The sequence below is a fragment of the Anser brachyrhynchus genome (genome assembly GCF_964034855.1).
Source record: "Anser brachyrhynchus genome assembly, chromosome: 6".
Taxonomy (NCBI): domain Eukaryota; kingdom Metazoa; phylum Chordata; class Aves; order Anseriformes; family Anatidae; genus Anser; species Anser brachyrhynchus.
In genome coordinates, this window is record NC_137700.1 from 29,224,366 (window position 1) to 29,244,333 (window position 19,968).

General features: G+C 36.8%; 1 protein-coding gene across 2 annotated transcripts in view; it reads left to right on the forward strand.

Annotated features, from left to right (window-relative positions):
- DNTT (DNA nucleotidylexotransferase) overlaps positions 1-19,968 on the forward strand; it is a 114,689-nt gene that overhangs the window by 88,268 nt on the left and 6,453 nt on the right. Inside the window, exons 12-13 of one of the 2 annotated variants that reach the window (XM_080596516.1) lie at positions 1,371-6,023; positions 8,545-8,643. In XM_080596516.1, coding sequence (XP_080452642.1) covers positions 1,371-1,457 — 87 coding nt within the window. In that variant the 3' untranslated portion in view covers positions 1,458-6,023; positions 8,545-8,643. Of the gene's footprint in view, positions 1-1,370; positions 8,644-19,968 lie in introns of both variants that reach the window. The other variant, XM_080596518.1, reaches the window with a different exon arrangement.

Below are 19,968 nucleotides of genomic sequence, written 5' to 3' on the forward strand. Positions count from 1 at the left end.
GAGAGAATAGGCAGTAACCAGAAGCAAGATTTATTATTTCAGTAACCTGCTTGCCTGATGCTTTCTGAGGCCCTTGTGTTTCATGATCACTATGGGAGTAAGAGACAGCGAAGCACCATCCAGATCAGGGAATGAAAGAGGGTGTGAAGGAGAGAACACAGAGGGTAAACTTGGGAATCTCTGGTGTCAGTCGTTCCACCATATTGTGAGTCTGCTCCAATCTAGTTATGGACTCATGCTTACCCATTGCCATGGGTATGCTGGACAGCATAGCCTTCCTGGAGGCAGTGCTTGGCAGCTGAGAAAGCAAAGATGCTGGCACAGATGTTTCTAAATTTTAGTATAATCAGAGATTTTCCTAAGAGGAATTCATTAATGGGTAGTTTTCCACTCAGCTTTGCCTCTTTCACAGTAGAAATTAAATCTAGATTATAAAACCCTAACCCTAAAGTTTTCATGGTGGTGGAGTTTGAGACTGTTCAGAGCTTAACATTGATTGAGACTTAAGAACAAAAGATTCAGGAATTGCTGAAATATTATGTATTCTTTTTCAATAGGAATGAGTTTGTTCTTGCTTCCAAACTCCTCCAAACAGTGAGGTTTGCCCGGCTTTAATATTCATCTACCTTAGCAGTTTTGTAATTAATATTGTACTTCAGTGTTTAAAAGAATGCATAAAGCTATGTATATTACTCTATCGGTCTTCTTAAGGAAGGTAGAGTTAGTGGGTTGTTCCTCTGCAAAATACTCTCCTGTGATGTCAGAAGAGCAGATCTGAAAAAATAAATAAAAATTGATTTTTACTGTAAATTATTCATTGAGTGTGCATGTAAAAACCCAGTTGCAGTTGTTGATTTTCAGCTCAGTTTCAGCTTGTTTTTCCAGACAGTTTTTTTTTTTTTTTCTTTTTCAGAAAAGCCTTCTGTAAATATTAGAAATCTGGAAGGTTTGTTATACATAGTTAGTGAATCAGCTTGAATGCACTTATAGAGAACATTACTATATTAATTTATAATATAACATTATTTTATTAATAAAGTCAAGTTACTGACCCTTGCTGAAGGGAAATGTAGGTTTTATTTGAGTTCTAACACTTGCACACAGAGATTTGAAAAAGCATATCAAAACAAAGAGTTGTAAACTAATCATTAGAATTGAAGGCATCAAGAAGCATTAGAATTATTTTCTAACTTGCTTTCACACTGCAAGGTCACCCCTGAACAAAGTGATGAAGAGAATGTATTCTGTAGGGAATACAATGGGTAGAACTGTCAAAAATTAACTCCTTTTAAACAGTGAGAACATCAACTGAAATTTGCTTCTAACAATTTTATTGTCTTTTTTTTTTTTTTAATTTTATTATTTCACAGAGGATCTTTCTCAAAGCTGGAAGTGAGGAAGAAATCTTTGCACATCTTGGCTTGGATTACGTCGAACCATGGGAAAGGAATGCTTAAAGTGATTTGCCAGTGTGCATTCATCAGTTGACAGCGATGGTCCTTCTGCCTATCTTGCAGTCTGACTTAGATACATATATATTACATGTCTCTAAGACAAAACTTTAAAAAATATTAGAAGCCCTTATACATGCTTATGTTCCTAGAAAAGAACAGTTTAAGTTTGTCAGAATCCTTTCCAGTCTTCACAGTTTTAGTCTTTGATTTTTCTTCATACGATGACAAAGGGGGTAGAGCTTGTGGATTTTTTTTTTTTTCAAGTGAAAACTTCTAACTGGTGAGATTTTTGTTTGTAACAGAAACTTCAAACTTCTGTGAATAATGCTTTTTAAAATATTGTCAGTTATGACAGTACCTAAATAATACAAAACCTTTCATCTGAGTCCAAAAATCACTGAAGTACATGCTTAGCTTTAGCTGAATTTCTTAAGTATTTTGCTGCATTCATATACAGTTTTTCTACAGTATATAAAGGCCAAAGACCTAGGCAGAAATTAGTCTGGCAGTCTCAGCTAGATGAGGCTTCAGCTATAATATTTATCTAGTTGCAGCACCACTCTATAAAAACTATAATCAAGTTGAGAACTCAGCTTAGACAACATTACACAGGAAGAGATTTTGGAAAGGAAAAGCAGAATAACTCAGTAGCAATCTTCAACAGTGAGGAAAAATACTATAAATTTGGAGTACCGATTTGGACTTCAGAAGATCCAGGATGTGATGTGATGATCCTTGATCAGGAATTTGAATTGTAACCTCTACGACACCAATTGCTTTAACTGTCAGACTGGTGGCTGCTCTGGTGTGAAAGCTTTTATTTATCGGTACTCGTTTTATATATCTGGAAATTTAGTTTTCATCAGTAGCTATATATGCACTCGAATGAGAAGTTTACCTGAGCTATTGGTTGCTCTAGACTGTTATTCCATCCTTTTGGTCAGAAATTCATTTTGTATGTGAGAGACTTTCTAATGAAAGTAATCCTTTGAGATATTTTGTTTTCAGGAAATTCCCAGTGGCTCTTGTGATTGTTATGGATTTGCAATGCATTTATCCTTTAATGAACAAGGGTATTTAGTAGTTTAATATGTGAAGTTACTTACTGACAATTCCTTTATCATATTTAGAATAAAGGTGATTTACAGCACCATGACTGGTCAAAATTTTTTCTTAATTAGGACTGAACTTTTTTTTCCCCTGCTAAGGGTGATTTCATATCTTGGCATGACAAAACCATTCACAACCATTCTTACTGACAGTAATGGTGTCCCATATTCAAACAATGACAATATCCCATGGCAGCATAGATGTCAAGGTTCTACACGTGCATAAAATATACCAAGACTTAGTATTATAGTGCTTAATTACAAGATGAATGACTTAAAGTGCAAGTGCCAAAGCTATTGCTGGTAATTAAAAATCAACTTCTAAGAAGCTGACTCCTCAAGAGATGTTTTGTTAGTATAGTAGACAGTATAGTACAAATATTAACAAAAGTTCCTATGTGCAGTTTTATATGCAATATATTTCTGATTGTTAAAATAGGTAATAGCTCTGTTTTTTTGTGAAATGTATTCATTTTCATAGCTGGAATTAGAACTATAAAAACACTTTGAATATATCAGTGCTTATTCAATTCTATTTATTTGATGCCCAGTTCTTTTAGTTACAGTTCATTCATCACACTCTCCATCTCCACTGCTGTATTCATGAACAATACTCTCCTTCAGTTTAATACAGGTATTCATCAGGGTAATATGTTACAGAATCAGGCCCAGAAGTGACTGTAGGAAAATGAAAACTATTTCTTAAAAAAGGATCAGTTTTTTTTTTCTATAATGATCTCATGCTATTCAATAAACACAACCATATGGCTCACAGGTCATTGGGAGATTTCTCAAGCTTTAGCAAACAACATGAAATAACAGATGAACAGGAAAGGTCTACTGCAAGAAATTAATGCCATGCTGTGAATCCATTCTATAATTTGAGATAATCTGAATTATATGGTACAATCAATTTAAATTCTGTAATTTAAACCCATGATATTTATGTCATTAGTATTATGTCTTTAGTAGAGTTGTAGGAAAACTTTTTTTTTTTTTCCAGATGTAGTTATGTGACAGTTAGAAAAAGTATGCTGACCTTGTTTACTGGTTCCATTCAACTGAGGAATGGTTTTTAAAAGGACTGCATTGTAAACCATTCTAAAACCTAAAATGGGGAAGTAGAAAAATGTGATAACAGCATGGAATTTTATTCTTGACTGTACCAATAAAACCATCCCTTTAAAGTGTAGTTTCGCTAACTGAGCTGAAAATACAATGCCACTTTCTGAATTGCTCTAACTAGTAAGCACTGGCTTCACTTCCTGCTTTATCGTACTGACATATGAAACACGTTCTGTGTTTTGCATCAGGATTCTGACACTTAAGTAGCAATGAAATTTTTCAGTCCTAGTGGAAGAGAACAAAAGCTACGGTACCTTATCTAAATATACTTTTTACTTGACCGATATTTATCAGAAATTATACATTCCAGTTGTGCTGTTTCTGCATACTTCATGCCAGAGAGGAAATATGAAACATTCAATTTTTCACATAAAGAAATGTTTGAAATTCATAACTCCCATCCTGACTGCCTATGCATCACTTATAATTATGCCACCTGTGGGGGAGAAGATACCAAACACAAGTTCTGTCAGCTCCTTGAAGACTGGAAAAAAACAAACAGCACACTACTTTATTTTTTTTTTCCCCTCAATTTCCATGAGCTTTCTTTAGAATACATTTGACAGAGAATGAAAAACGTGATTGCTACCTGGATCATAAATTACCAAAAATTACAGTATTGTTTACTGAGTGATGGGATTAAACAGAATGTCATGTTAGATGACCAGGATGGTCTGGCTATGAAGAATATAGCATCTGTTATGAATTCCTCCACTGAAGAAGCTGCTACCCCTGTTACTATCATAGATACTGTATGCATGATCATCTCTGATAGCGCTCACCAAATTCATTGTGCATGCAATGACAGAGCCAAGAGGCACAGCAGATGTCATTAGCAACAGTTATACACAGGAAAAAGTAAAATTTTAAGGGTCAAGAAGAACATAGAATCATTTAGTTTGGAAAAGACCTTCAAGATCATCATGTCCAACCATAAACCTGACCTACCTGGATTCATTACTAAACCACGTCCCTTAGTAACACGTTCACACATCTGTTAAATATGTCCAGGGATGTGGATTCACCACTTCATAGAATCATAGAAACACAAGGTTGGAAAGGACCTACAAGATCATCTAGTCCAACTATCCTCCTATCACCAATACTACCCACTAAGCTACTAAATCATATCTCATAGCACCTTGTCTAGGCACCTCTTGAACACTGTGAGGGACGGTGACTCCACCACCTCCCTGGGCAGGCCGTTCCAGTGCCTGACCACTCTTTGAGAGGAAAAGTTTTTCCTAATATAAAATCTAAAACTCCCCAGGTGCAACTTGTGGCCATTTCCTCAAGTCCTATCATTAGCTATCTGAGAAAAGAGACTGACCCCCTCCTCATCATAACCTCCCTTCAGGAAGTTGTAGAGTGCAATGAGGTCTCCCCTGCGCCTCCTCTTCTCCAGACTAAGCAATCCCAGCTCTCTCAGCTGCTCCTTATAGGACTTGTGTTCCAGACCCCTCACCAGTTTTGTTGCCCTTCTCTGGACATGCTCCAGGGCCTCGATGTCTTTCTTGTAGTGAGGAGCCCAAAACCAAACACAGCACTCAAGGTGCGGCCTCACCAAAGCTGAGGGGGGACGATCACCTCCCTGCTCCTGCTGGCTACACTATTTCTAATACAGGCCAGGATGCCGTTGGCCTTCTTGCCCACCTGAGCACACTGCTGGCTCATGTTCAGCCGAGCATCGATCAACACTCCCAGGTCCCTTTCCTCTTCTAGCCACTCTGCCCCAAGCTTATAGTGTTGCGTGGGGTTATTGTGGCCAAAGTGCAGGACCTGGCACTTGGCCTTGTTAAACCTCATCCCGTTTGCCTCAGCCCAGCAGTCCGGCCTATCCAGATCCCACTGATTGACACTACCTCCCAATTTGGTGTCGTCTGCAAACTTACTGAGGGTACACGCTCAATCCCCTCATCTAGGTCATCAATAAAGATATTATACAAAACAGGCCCCACTACTGACCCCTGGGGGACACCACTTGTAATGGGATGCCAGCTGGACTTCATTAACCACTACCCGCTGGGCACGGCCCTCCAGCCAGTTCTTCACCCAGAGAAGAGTATACTTGTTCAGGCCATGGGCAGCCAGTTTCCCGAGAAGAATACTGTGGGACACCGTGTCAAAGGCTTTGCTGAAGTCTATGTAGACTGCATCAACAGCCCTTCCCTCATCTACCAGTCTGGTCACACGATCATAGAAGGAGATGAGGTTGAACAAGCGTGACCTGCCTTTCGTGAACCCGTGCTAGCTGGGCCTGATCCCCTGGATGCATCGCAAGTGCCGTGTGATCTCACCCAAGACAATTTGCTCCATAACCTTCCCTGGAACTGAGGTCAGTCTGACAGGCCTGTAGTTCCCCAGGTCCTCCTTACGGCCCTGTGGCCTCCTTACTTCCCTGGGCCTGTTCCAATGTTCCACCCTCTTTGTGAAGAAATTCTTCCTAATATTCAATCTAAACCTCCCTTGGTGCAACTTGAGACTGTTTCTTCACATCTTATCACTTGTCACTTGAGAAAAGAGACGAATGTACATACATGTACCTTATTCACTAGAGAGGTAAAATAAACTGACAACAAAATTTGGAAAACATAAACTTCTTTCTTTTTAGTAAATAGATTCTAAATGATAACATGATGTTTCTTGCAACAATTAAATAAATTCTGACCAGGCTCAGGCCTGTAATGATTTCAATGGTTCTTGATGGTGCTGGTCACCTGGGGCTATATTAAAAAAGACAGAAGACATATTCAAAAACTGGGATGGAACAGCTTAAAGGAAATAAAACCTTACCAGCTGAGCGTATCTGAATCCATGAGAATAGTGAAATCTCCCTACAGAGCGGTAGAACTGTTGGAATCAGTGGGATAATAATGCTGTTGAACTCATGAAGGACGGGTAAGGCCTGGGGGCCTGGAAAAGGTCAAACTCTTGTAAAAGGAACAGACTTATGTTTAAGATAGGAGGAAGGAGAATAGAAGGTAAGAGAGAATTTCAGATCAGTGAACTTAATAGCTCTTAAATTGCTAGAAGGATTAATAGATTTTATTTTACTTTAGATGCTTAAAAAAAAACAAAAAGAAATTATTAGTGATGTGTTCATCAGAAACAAATTATATCAAACTTATTGAATTTCTGAAGTCCCTGGAGGCTGATTTTTAAAATGCTTGTCCCTCCTCCCCTGCTTCTATAACATGGCAATTTGGCAAGAAGAGGATAAGGTTCATAGTGTTTGTAAGTATCTACATACTAAATTGCTAAAAGGTGATCAGTGACTCCACCTCTGTGAAAAAAAGGCAAAAGTTAAAACAAACTAATAAACTAACAAAATCGTATGTATTTATTTCTTTGATGATTTGTGGTAATTTGTGATCATCAGATATCCCAAATAACATTTTCCAGTGTCAAACGTTACAACAATATAATCTCCAAATGAAATGTGTTTTCTGCAGTTTATGGCCAGAATTGTTTAGGCTTCTCATGTAAGGCCATTATATTCCTTAGTGTAAAATGTATTCTTTCACTTGTTGAACAACTGTTTCTTTTAGGATACAGTCTCTATCAGCAATTGCAGTTAAAATAATCAAGTCCCAGGTCTGAAATTTTAGATGAAACCACATGAAAAAATGAAAACCTTCCACAGAGGCTAAACTTCTGCCAGAATGGCTGTCAATCTATAGCTGATCATGCTGCTGGTGTTCCTTTAGGAACCCAATAGGGGCCATATCCAAAAAAGTGTCATGTATATAGCTGTAGATGAATCACAGCTTCAGAGCTTTCCAATTATAGCTTCAGCTAGTTAGCTCATCTCTCTTTGTATACACTTCAAGCTTCCCCACCCCCTGTGTTTCACATCACAAAAAGGAACAAGAAATCTTTACCCCTGCTGTGTATCTATATTAGGTGCCTTTTATTTTAATCATGATGGACAGGTTTTAGCTGATGGTGCTACAAAGAAAAATAGATCAGTTCATAGTCATGGCTAGTATTCCCCTTTTAGGGTCTAATTTACTTAAGCTGAATTGTTTTATTTTATTTTATTTTTTTTTTTATTTTTTTACAGCTTCTTTTACTTATTTTGTTGTATTCTGCATTAGGTCTGTCAAATTCTAACTCTGGATTGAATCTATTTATTTTTACCTGAAAATTTGAATCTTTGAATGTAGAAATGAAATGCCTTTAAATGTCCCATATTTCTGCCATGTGTATGCATGTGTGGCCTCATATCTTGCTCAGTTATCTACAAAATAGTTTGCTCTAGGAGCTCCTGATCCTGATGCTTAGCTTCCCAAATCTGTCTACATGGGTTGCTTATTCCACAGTCCCACTTCACTCTGCCATTTCAGGTATGCTTTTTGACATTACAGTGATTTGTAGCTAGAATGTAATTCTGTGATGGCCAAAACAAATGCCATACTAAGTGCTGAATATTAAAAACACAAATCTCAACTTGTATTTGTCCCTCTTCCTCTCACAGGTCAGCTTCTTTCAGTTCACATGGTCATTTCATTATCTAAAGGTTGTATGGAATACAGTGAAAATGTACTGTGCACTATCCTGGCCTAAAGTATTCTGCTAAATTCAAATGTTCTCTGTTCTAGTATCACCTTGTACAATGTCAAATTCTAACCAGGGAAGGCTCCTCTCCATCAATGCTGCTCAAACCTCTTCAGGATCCTTAATTCTAAAATATATTTTGTAACATCCTCAATAATTGCATATTATAGGTAACCCATAAAATCTAACCATATTTTTCCACCTAATACCTACAAATAACTAATATTCTCAAATACTACTGGTAGTACAGACAAGGTATATGATTTGCATTGTGGGGGTAACTGAACTACATATCTCAGAATTCCAGGTGCTGGGGTAAACATTTTATCACTTGGCTGATCAGCATGGCTGAGGACTGCAGCTGGTGATTGACCATGAGGAGGGAGGTCACGTACTGGGTAAGTATTAAGGCTCCTAGTTTGTTGTATTTTAATAAGTGAATACACTTGAAAAATGAACTACCTTTTTTTTTTTTTTTTTGCTGTTGTGGACATTAGATTCTAGTCCCTTTGTGCCTGTGCAAAATAAAAATAATAAAAATTTAGTGCCACATACTACCTTTTTCTTCTGTCCTCTCCAAAATCAACATGTTAGTTCAAAATCAATTTTGGAAATGACTAAGCTTCCCAATTCATTTGTTGTTACTTTTGAAGTTATAAGGGAAAAATATTTATATAAAACTAACTCAGAAGTATTTCTACTAAATAAGAAAAGCCTTTTTAGCAGGAGTAACATTATTTCATTTATTTGTTGCTATATGTACACACATCATACACAAATTGTTCTATGTTTCCTGTCAGCTTCGATGTCTTTTTCTCTTCAGGAAACTATGCATTACCACATAAAAGAAAATAACAAGGAAGGTCTCAATTTTTAAAGAGTGGGTGATGTCTCTGCTAGGGGAAGTGTAGATAATTTCCAGAAATTGATGGTTGTAACATCCTAAAAAAAAAGAAGAGCAAATAATAAAAACCTCATCCTAGCACTTTGAAGATAAAATTGTAATCTTTGTATATTTCTAGCTACAATAGAGGGATGGTTTGAAATTGTCTTCACAGCTGGGTAGAGCATCTGAGGAGTTTATATAACTTCAAAAATGAAGTTTAACAAGGTTATGCAATTGTGTGACTAGGTAGGAGTGTTTCTGCAGTTAGAAACTGATGATACAAGTCCAAAATTGATCTTTTTTTTGGTAGCCTAAGGATTCTTTGAAAGACCATATGGTCCTGTGGCTTCCATAATTGTACTCTATGAACCCCACACTTCACTATGCAGTGGCTAGGAAACACTGCTTTTGCATTCCTCCAAGGCACATAAAAGCAAAATTAATGCTGAGCAGGGTAGCTAGAATCTTCTGCTCCTAGTGATCCTGAAATCCTTGTGTTGTTGGTTTAAACTGTCCTGTGCCTTTTGACCTTTACACTATAATTTTAAGTGGGTTAAAGGCTGCTAGAAATTATTTGTTGGTGGTATGTGAGTGGGAAGTAGTTTCTCTGGAAACCTGGTCTAGTTGCATGGCTGTAGCTGCTGCAGGGCACTTTACAAATGATGGATGATGTAGTTTGAATCTTTCATGATAACAATACTAAAAAAGAATCCTTATACCACAAATATCAGTATTTAACTGTACTGGACAAAATGTCAGGACTACAGAGGGAATACAGACATTTCTTTCCCATTCTGTCTTGCCACTTGACCTCAGTTAGACCTGAGTTCATTAGGGGAGCAGGACATATATATAATGAACTCCACTGGCAACTACAAAACAGGTCCTGTCCTTCTCCTGCCCCTTGCTGAAGGGGACTCATAATGCCCTTCTTCACCTACTCACCCAAAGGACCCAGAGGTTCCCTTTGACTGCATATAACCAGAAAGAGGGATAAGGAGCATCACTGAGGAAATTTCTGTCCAATGCAAATAACTGGGGCCTAATTAAATAGATATTTTAAAAATGCTGCTGCAAGCTACTCTGGTATATGTGTGTATATAGGGAAAGAGTTTCAAAAGCACCCAAGTGAGAATGAAAGCATAGATGAGTGGGCTGCTCTGCTGTGTTAGTGACAGATGGCTGCTATGACAATCCTGACTAGGTGATAAATGACTATACTTTAATGCCTACAAACCACAAATAAACATAAAAAAGTGCCTCCAAGAAACATTTGAACTGAAGTTTAATGATCATACAAAATTATCAGCAAATCAAGAATTACAAACTACTAAAAAGAAGGAAGACTAAACATAGAATAAAGTCTTCTAACACAGGGGAGGGATGGACAGGTATGAAGAATAATCAAAGCTGTCAAAGATGACTTTAATATTGCAGTGATTCCAGCCCCTGAGAAATCAAAGCAACCACAGTGAGATGCGACAAATCCCACTGGAAGCAAGCACTTCTCATGCCCAATAATGTAGGGGCAGACTAAACCCTGCAAAACCAAACTTTGATGTATAAAGTGGGACAAATCAGCCACAGACAAATAGGCAAAAATAGAGAAAATGAGTGAAGATGAGCTATTATGACATACAAATTTTAAAATACGGTTGTAATATTTGTAAAACAATAATTGAGGCCCACCTGAGAGCTGAAGTAAATTACATTATATTAACAGAGTTAAAGAAAAATTACATTAAATCTCATAATATGATAAACAGCTATCTCCACGGGCTAGTTGTGACAAATCGCTATTATGGGTAATTATTTTATGGTAGGAAAGGGGAATGCTTTCTTCAAAGTTATCCACCTTCCAGATTTTGTAATTTCTGTAATTTCATATGAATAACTGTCAATGCTATTTGCTTGTTTAATATTGCAACAGGTGAACTTGACTGTTTATATTGTGAACTAAAATATATTTAAAATGCACATGAATTTGCTAAGAAAAAAAGCAGAGAAAACAATTTTCTATAGCCAGAAATCTATTTACAATCTGAAAAGGATCACTGTTATATGTAACTCTGTTACAAGACTCCCTACTCTCCACCAGAATCTCCCCAAGTATTGATACTAACACCTAAACTACAGTATCAGCAAGAGTTAGGAGTTGTTGAAAACTATTAGGTCTGGGATGACTTTGAAATAACAGAGCAAGAAAATGGTAAATTTACTTTAGAAGACATTGGATCTGTATCAACAGAGAAATTTGTTCAATAATTTGTACACAAGGGCACATTAAGATGCCATAAAAACAGAATACTTCTGGGACCTGCATGTTATTTGACATGACCCTTTTAGAAAGTTACTTATCACGACATTCCAGATACGTCTTAGTGGCATTATTCCCAAAATAATTGCAAAAAAAATGTAAATTGAGAATACTTCCCCACATATATATTTATATACATATATATTATTTCGCAGGACTATCACCATGCCCAAGAATAGTGAAGCTGCTACCTTTATGTGGCAATCATCTTGTTCAACTTACAATTATTTCACTTTATTTATGACTGTAAAGACTTCATGAAGTAAATTGATCAAGTTTTCTTCCTGAAAAGATATTACTTAGCTCATAAATTAAGAAATTAGAATTTTTTACGTAATTTCAACTTTGAAATTGAATTTTTAACAACCACAAACAGAACAAGTATGAGCAGACAAACAAAGGAAATAACAAAATGTTATCTCCTGCCCCTTATTTATTCTTGTGCTGTAGTTTTGTTGTTATTTTGTTTTGTTTTGATAAATCTTACCCTTGGGTGTGCTTCTGCAACAGAAAAAAAAAAAGTTCATCAATTTTGTTATCAAACTAATTTTTACAAAGATGTTATGGCTATTAGAAATATCTTAGCAAAACACAAAACTCAGTTTATGGAAAGTATTAACATTCATGACTGATAATGCAAATGTGAGTTATGTCACGGTATAGTCAATATACCATCTGCTCCAGAAAGAAAAACATCTGTTGGTAAATATAAACTGCAGAGCTTACGTGGTATGCAATATGTTCAGATACTGTATGGAATAAATAAATTGGACATTGACAGTCTATTGTGTTAGAGGCATTCAACTACATTCTTATGTTGAAAACAGGAAAAACTCAGCTGCAAGTATTTTTGAGATGGTGGAGGAAATTACTGCACCATGTCCCATCCAGATGGCTTTTGCTAAAGCCAGTTACTGACAGACTGCTGTAATCATCATCTGCAGTTATAAGTTGCTTTAATATAGCATGGACATAGATGAATATGCTCCTCTACAGCAGAAGTTCCTGTGCATGAATTTTCATTGTGGTGATGACACTGCAATTTCTGATATTGTTGGATCTGGCTGAATTTTCTGGTTTATAGGATGAAAATCATGATTATGACACACCTATTTTCATCTGTATCAATGATAAAGCTATTGTATCTTTAATAATGATAAATAGCATCAATAAATTAATATAATATCATATATCGCCAATGTACTGTACTAATATAAAAACATAGGCAATGCTTTTGGAAAATGGCAGTAGTTTTAGAATTATATGGGCCATGCTAGTCTGTAAAATTTAATGCTTTCAGTCATTTTTTTTCTCTTGATTCAGAGTATCCTGTTTTCAGATTCATTTTTTCAATTGATTTTAAGTGCTTAGACAAATAATTTTATTTATTTTTTTTTACAACTTATTGGGAGAGCTGAGGCAGAAGTGAAAGTCTTGGGGAACATCACTGTTCTGCATCCATATCTTGTAGAAAAGGGTGGCACCGGCAGTACTTCAGAAATGTCTGTGAAACCTTTCCTTTATTTTTAAACTATTTGTTTACAGCAAACTCATTTGCTGTCTATCTTTGTAGTGCTGTACTTTGGTACTCCTGATTCCATGCATTCATTATGTGAGGGATATTTTTATCCTTAAGGATGTCAATTGAAGTGTCTCACAAATCCTTGCGCAATCATGAGTTGTGAGTGCTAGTCAGGCAGCAGGTTTAGTCACCTGCAATGGAATTGACTGCCCAAGTACAAGATGAAAAACCTTTCTGACTGTAAGTACTTTATAAAAGAGTAGATTCTGAAAATGCAGTGAATAGTTCTTAAAAACTGTATGTTAGATTGCTTCCAAACTTTGCTACTTTGGGGGGTTGCACCCGATGATCTCTTGAGGTCCCTTCCAATCTCTACAATTCTGTGATTCTGTAAGAAATATAATTAATGGATTGATATTCACAGTACTAAAAGGGATCTGTCTATGGGCTAAACTCTGCTACATCTGGTTTGCCCAGCTGTGCTACCAGTGCTCCAACAAAAAGACCTACTTTTAGTCCATTATCTGTGACATAATTGAGCCACATGTCTTCTCTTTGTTGTTGCAGCTTAAAGTTTTGCTTTCTGTGAATCTTTTCTGGGATGTGTGGTTTATTCTGTGATATTAAAAAAAATAATAATAAAAAATGGGGCCAAGAAGTTTTTCAGGCCTCTTCTGTACAAACAGTGAGAAACTTTACTGTTGAACACAAATGGTTTAGAAAATTCCAGAGCAGACACAGACAACAGCATTTTTGATAAACTCCAATTTGTCAACAAATAGATTTGGAAATATGGTCCGGTTCACGGCTATCTTGCTAGAAGAAATAAAAGCACAGACCGAGATATCAATATTGAGGTAATATGAGTGGTCTATCTTTCTTAGATGAAATAAAGATAAGCTGATAGAATGGATATAAGTCTTAAATATCAATCACCAGACTAGCAGCTCTCATCTCTCTCTCGTATTTGGACTGAATGTTAGACATAGGAATGGCTGTGTACTAAAGAGAAATATAGCAGCCAAACAACCTTTGCCAGTAAGAACAGCCTGCTTTTGTTTATTATTATTTTTTTTTTACTATTTTTTCCCTCTCTTTTTGTTGTTGTTGAATTTAGATGGAAAATGTTACAACCCATCCGGTAGTGGAGATCAGACAAATGACGTAAGGGCAATAAAAATGCCTGACGGACAGAAGGTGTTGAAGAAAGATGTAATTGAGTATCAGCATCCATGCAGGATCACGCAGACATTGCCAAAGAATTTGGCCTCTAAGTGCCAGCACGTAGATTAGGAGCAGTGCTGGGCCAAGACTGGAGTGCTCTGAGGGACATCAGAGCTGAGCTTATGCTTTGTAGGATATTAAAAAATCTCAAAACTGGCCAAGGTCAGAAACTGACCACTAGTCTCCAAATTGCAGCTAGACAAGACTAATATAGGCACTGTAGGGAAAAAAAACAAACAAACAAACAAAAAAAAAAACACAAAACCACAGTACTACAGTACTTTAAATATGCTCATTAGAGTCCTGCAGTGCAGTAATGACTGAAAGAAGACAAAGAAGTGTGTAAAGAATTGGAAGAATTTAAAAATTTTTGTATCTGCTGTTACATAATTCTGAAATAATTCATAGCAGATTTAAAGGAGATACGGCCATTGGAGGCAAAGACAATTAGTTGAAAGCTTACACAATACACGAGATTTCTTAGTTCAGCAATTGTGATAACAACAAACCAAAGCAAAATGGCAGTAAACAAAATCCAAATAGACTAATAAACAAAAAGGCGTATATATACATATTGAAAAAAAAAAAAAAAGAGATCGTCTCCAATATTTTGTAAATGATTACTGCAGTATTTTAGCTTGGGGAAACAAAACAGGTATAAAGATCAGTGGGTTTTATACTACGTCTATTAAGCTGCCCTCTGAATCTGTGGACCTTCTTAAACAAGTGTTTACATTTGGCAGGAAAACAGGGAAGAGTGTGTAGAACAGTATGTGTTGATGGCTGTGGAAATGCAAAACAGAATTCGATTGCTGTGAATTTGTCAGAAATCTTGTTTGACAGGCTTTAAAATGAAGGATGAAAGTGGGGGGAGGGTAGGAGGGGAAGTCAAGGGAGTGAAATCCAAGAAGCAAAGGGGATTTGGGGAGCGAGTCAGTAATAGGATTCACAGGAAGATGCCCTCCCCTGGGAGGTAGCAGAGGTGCCGGCATTGACAGGCCAAGATGTATGGTTATTTTATATGCCTGACAACAGCAGAAAATGGACATAGAAAAGCTGGAGGAATGTAAGTTTTAAAAATAAATCTTTAGCAAATAAGGCCTGAAGAAAGCAAGTTGCTATGAAGTTAAATAGAAATAAAAATGCTAAGTAAATTAAAGACTCAAAAGGAATCAAAGCAGTGGCTGTGATTCTCCAGATTTCAGTTCACCAAGTAAACAGACTGTATTTTTGGCAGGGTTGCAATAGACAGGACAGTGAGGGAATTCTCTTCCATTGCAGGAGAGATTTAAATATGGTGCAGATTGCTATGTCTCATAGCTGAGCTCCCCCTGTGTGATCACAAAAATCCTCTTTTCTGAATCTCTTTTAGATAAAAATGTAATATAGCAAAATGAAAATAGATCTAAGGCTCATAGAAAGCTTCCATTGCAAATATGAGGTATAGTGGTTAAAATGGGATCGGAGAAATTAATGAGCATTACACAATTTACCTCTAGTTATGGAGCAACATTTTCTGTAGCTTTCACGGTAGTTATATTCTGCAGTTGAAATGCTGCATTATTTATAGTATGCATAAAACCCGATTCTCTAAAGCCTGTGAAGAGCTTTTTTTATTAAGCAGATGTGGCAGCATGTTCTGTTTCTTGATACCACACCAACAGCAAACACTGAAGTCATGAGGGTTGCTACCTATCTTGATTTGTATCATTTAAAATTTAAAGTGTTTTTTTTTTTTTTTAAGGATCATGGTTTTAATAGACTGTTGGATATTTAAAATGTGAAAGACAACAGGATGATTAGTTTTTGTTTGTAAAACTTTTAAAGCTAAGAATATAACATAAATAATACAGTATGTTATTTTCAACTGTTTAAGAGACTGAATAGTAGCAGTTACAGCAGAACAGCAGTTCCTATTTACCACCACAGCATTCTGGAGAAATTGTGCTACTGTGCTAAGAATATTAAATACAAATTCTAACTGCATTTCATATAACCAGTGGTTAAATTTACAATACTATGAGCTATTTGGCATTTTAATTTGTCATTGGGAAATACTATGGTTTACGGCTTTAACTATCAAGTAGATTGTGTTTCTAATAAAGACAGATCTTGCAGTATGGTAAACTGCCATTTTCAGCTGTTGTCCACTAGATGTGTTTTTGGCCCTACTGTAACTTAGATACCTGCTCTTGTTTTCACTGTGCTTATTTTCTTCTTCTTACTACTCATTTATCAATTATACACATGGTCAGGTCATTCTCATTTCATTTTCTTATACACTGGCATTTTCAAAGAAGCAATAAAATACAAATGCAATATGAATACGTAGTATGTAATACAAAGCATCTGTTTCATTTCCTTATTGCTAGAACTCATTGACAGCCAGCTCGTGGATTAGATGCTGTTTATAGTCCCCAGTAGTATCTCAAAAACCTGCAAAATATTCTTCAGTGCCATATGCTCTGATGATCCTGGAGTGGGGTCTAATGCAAGGAGGAGAATTGCAAGCTGTGATGATGACAGAAGGCAGTTCCCAATGAGATCAAAAAGTCTGCCTGAAAATGGCTGAAGCAGGGGTCTGGGAAGAAGAATTAAAGATTTTAAAATTTTTAAAAAAGGAAGCTGAGAGAAAGAGGGGTGACATTGGAAAATGTACTGTTTCTTCACTTAGAACCATAGAATCATTAAGTTGGAAGAGACCTTCAAGATCATCTGATCCAACCATCACCCTACTACCAATGTCTCCCACTAAACCATGTCCCAAAGCGCCAGGTCCAACTTTTCCTTGAACACCCCCAGGGACGGTGACACCACCACTTCCCCGGGCAACCTGTTCCAATGCCTGACTGCTTTTTCTGAGAAGAAATGTCTCCTCATTTCCAACCTAAACCTCCCCTGACGCAACCTGAGGCCATTCCCTCTAGTCCTATCACTAGCTACCTGTGAGAAGAGGCTGACCCCCAGCTCCCCACAGCTTCCTTTCAGGTAGTTGTAGAGAGCAATAAGGTTTCCCCTGAGCCTCCTCTTCTCCAGACTAAACAACCCCAGTTCCCTCAGCTGCTCCTCACAGGACTTGTGTTCCAGGCCCTTCGCCAGCTTCATAGCCTTTCTCTGGACATGATCCAGGGCCTCGAAGTCCTTCTTGTAGTGAGGGGGCCCAAAGCTGAACACAGTTCTTGAGGCCTCACCAGAGCAGAGTACAGGGGGATGATCACCTCCCTAGTCCTGCTGGCTACACTATTCCTGATAGTTATTCCTGATATTCCTGATATTCCAGGATGCCGTTGGCCTTCTTGGCCACCTCGGTATACTGCTGGCTCATGTTCAGGTGAGCATCGATTAGCACCGCCGGATCCTTTTCCTCTGCACAGCTTTTGAGCCACTCTCCCCCAGGCCTGTCTCCTGTATTCTCATACTAATACTGTTGCTTTTGCCTGCTCCTTAATGACTCCCTAAAAACCTTTGTGGTCTTATCAGCCATTAGATCTTTTTTAATGGTTTACACTAACCAGCTCCTTGTTCTGTGTTGTTGGTCTCTGTTTCACCTATTTGAAGGCTTTACTATCGTGATAGTTTTGTGTTCCTAATGGTTCTGCTGCTCTCTCCTTCTATGTTCCAGATTTCTTTCTTTCTTTTTTTTCTTTATCTTCTCTTCTACATTTTTTTTGTCCCTTGGCCCATTACTAGGAGCTTTCTGTTTCTCCTGTGTCAGTAGCCCTCATCCTTCATCCCTCAATACTCTTGTCCTTCAATCTCCTCTGTTGTTCCATCAGTTATATGTATTTCATAATGATGTGATCAAACTAAGCTTCTTGTTGATATGTGTCTTGAGGTTAGGTGCTGTGTACTTTTAAACATTTCATTTGTAGCAATATGTGAAACTTTAAAATGACACTTATCAAAATTCAACTCATTAAACAAGTGGACTATTCTCCAGGGCATTATAAGATAACGTGACATCTCAAAGCTGACTGATACTTCATTATATACCTCATTACAGTGTAGACTGGTATGATTATTTTCATTGCATAGATTAAGAAATTGAGCCAAAGCAATATAACCTGTTGCTCAAGGTACCTGGCAGCAAAGCAGAGAAAAAGTCTTGAAAGTTAGTCCTGTCATTGACACATTAGGCAACACCAAGAAAATATTAATCCTGGCTGGGCTAAATATTATCTGTAACATTTAACTGAGACTTTGTCTAGGAAGCTATTATTTTGAAAATGTTTGAAATGATGTTGATGATGACATTTTTGTTCACTGACATTATAACTACAAATTAGAACTTAAAAAATGCATAACTGATTTCTCTGTTAGGTAAATTCTACTAAGGTCAGTAGAAGAGATTTTAGTTCCAAGAGGCACCTCTGTTGCACAGCTTTTGAGTACTTAAAATCTGTCATATTTGCTGTTTCAAAGGACTTTTCTATCTGTGCTCCATAACAACTATGGTAGGACCTAAAAGCCAATGGTTGCCCTTGTGAAAAGTTCCAAATTCTCCCTTCCTTTTACTGCAAGATTGAGAGATTTGTTCCCTAAGATTTTCATTGGGTTAAACGATCAAAGAGCAAGCAATAACCTTTTTAGCTTTTTTTTTTTTATTTATTTTTTTCTTTAATCCTGAAGTATCTGTTTTGTTCCTGTAGTAAGGCCTCCTGAGAGGTAACTAGCTGCAACTTATGGAAGGCAGGATGGAACTCTTAACCGGGATTTTGTGTGACCATCACATGTGGAGAATACTAATTAATAAATTATTCTAAAAATATGAGCGGTCTCAGTGAATCATGTCTCAGACAACTGAATTGCCATGAATTAAATCCTACACCAAAATTTTCTGAGAGACAAATATCTACTTCTCACTCTCAAAAAATCAGGTCATCCACATGAGAAAGATATCCAAGCAATGAAACGAACTTCATCCATGCTGTATGCTCATGATCCATATCCTCTGGGATGAGAACTGATTGAACAGTGAATATTTAAACTTGAAGTGGTTTTAAGGTCTGAGACAACCTTGAAGACTAAAAGCTTGTGGACTATCAGGATTAGAAATGGATGACTGCAAGATTCTTGGAAGTCCCATTACCAGTGGTAAACAGCTTTTGTTTCTCTTTCTGATCCACAGCAAGGTTTTTAATAAAACATGAAAATGGTCCCAGATAGAGAAAAGATTTTGTGATCTTTAACTCTATTTAGCATTTTTATTTAAGAATGTTCAGACTTACAGAACAAACAGAACATTGCTTTTGCAGGTGAAGGTGTCAAAAAAAAGAAAGAATGATCTTTTGAACAATAGTTAAAGAAAAGTTTTCAAAAATCTGTACAACAGCTCTTAGGAGAGTTTACTCAAAATATTTGCCCAAGATATGTTTGACTATACTAGATTTATGACTTTCTCATTTCACAGTTCTAGAATTTTTTTTCCAGAGTCTCTTTGTCAATGTATTATTATACTTGCCATTTCTATCACAAATTCCATGAATTTGAAGTTACACAAATTTGGAGTTTTCCACAGAATACTGAAAAATGGTACTTTTAGTTCATTTTTTGGCAGGTACATGATCTATTCTAGCTATTTTGGAGTTCTTTCTGACAACTAATCATAACCACTTAACTATTTCTACTGATTTTTAATTCATTCTTGGATCAGGAATACAAAGGATACAAATAAATTGATGTACACAGTTAGGGTAGAAGGAACTGGAACGATCCTATCAAGTTTAAAGAGTTCTTGAATAAGTCAGTGATTTCCTGCAGCATTTGTTCATCCT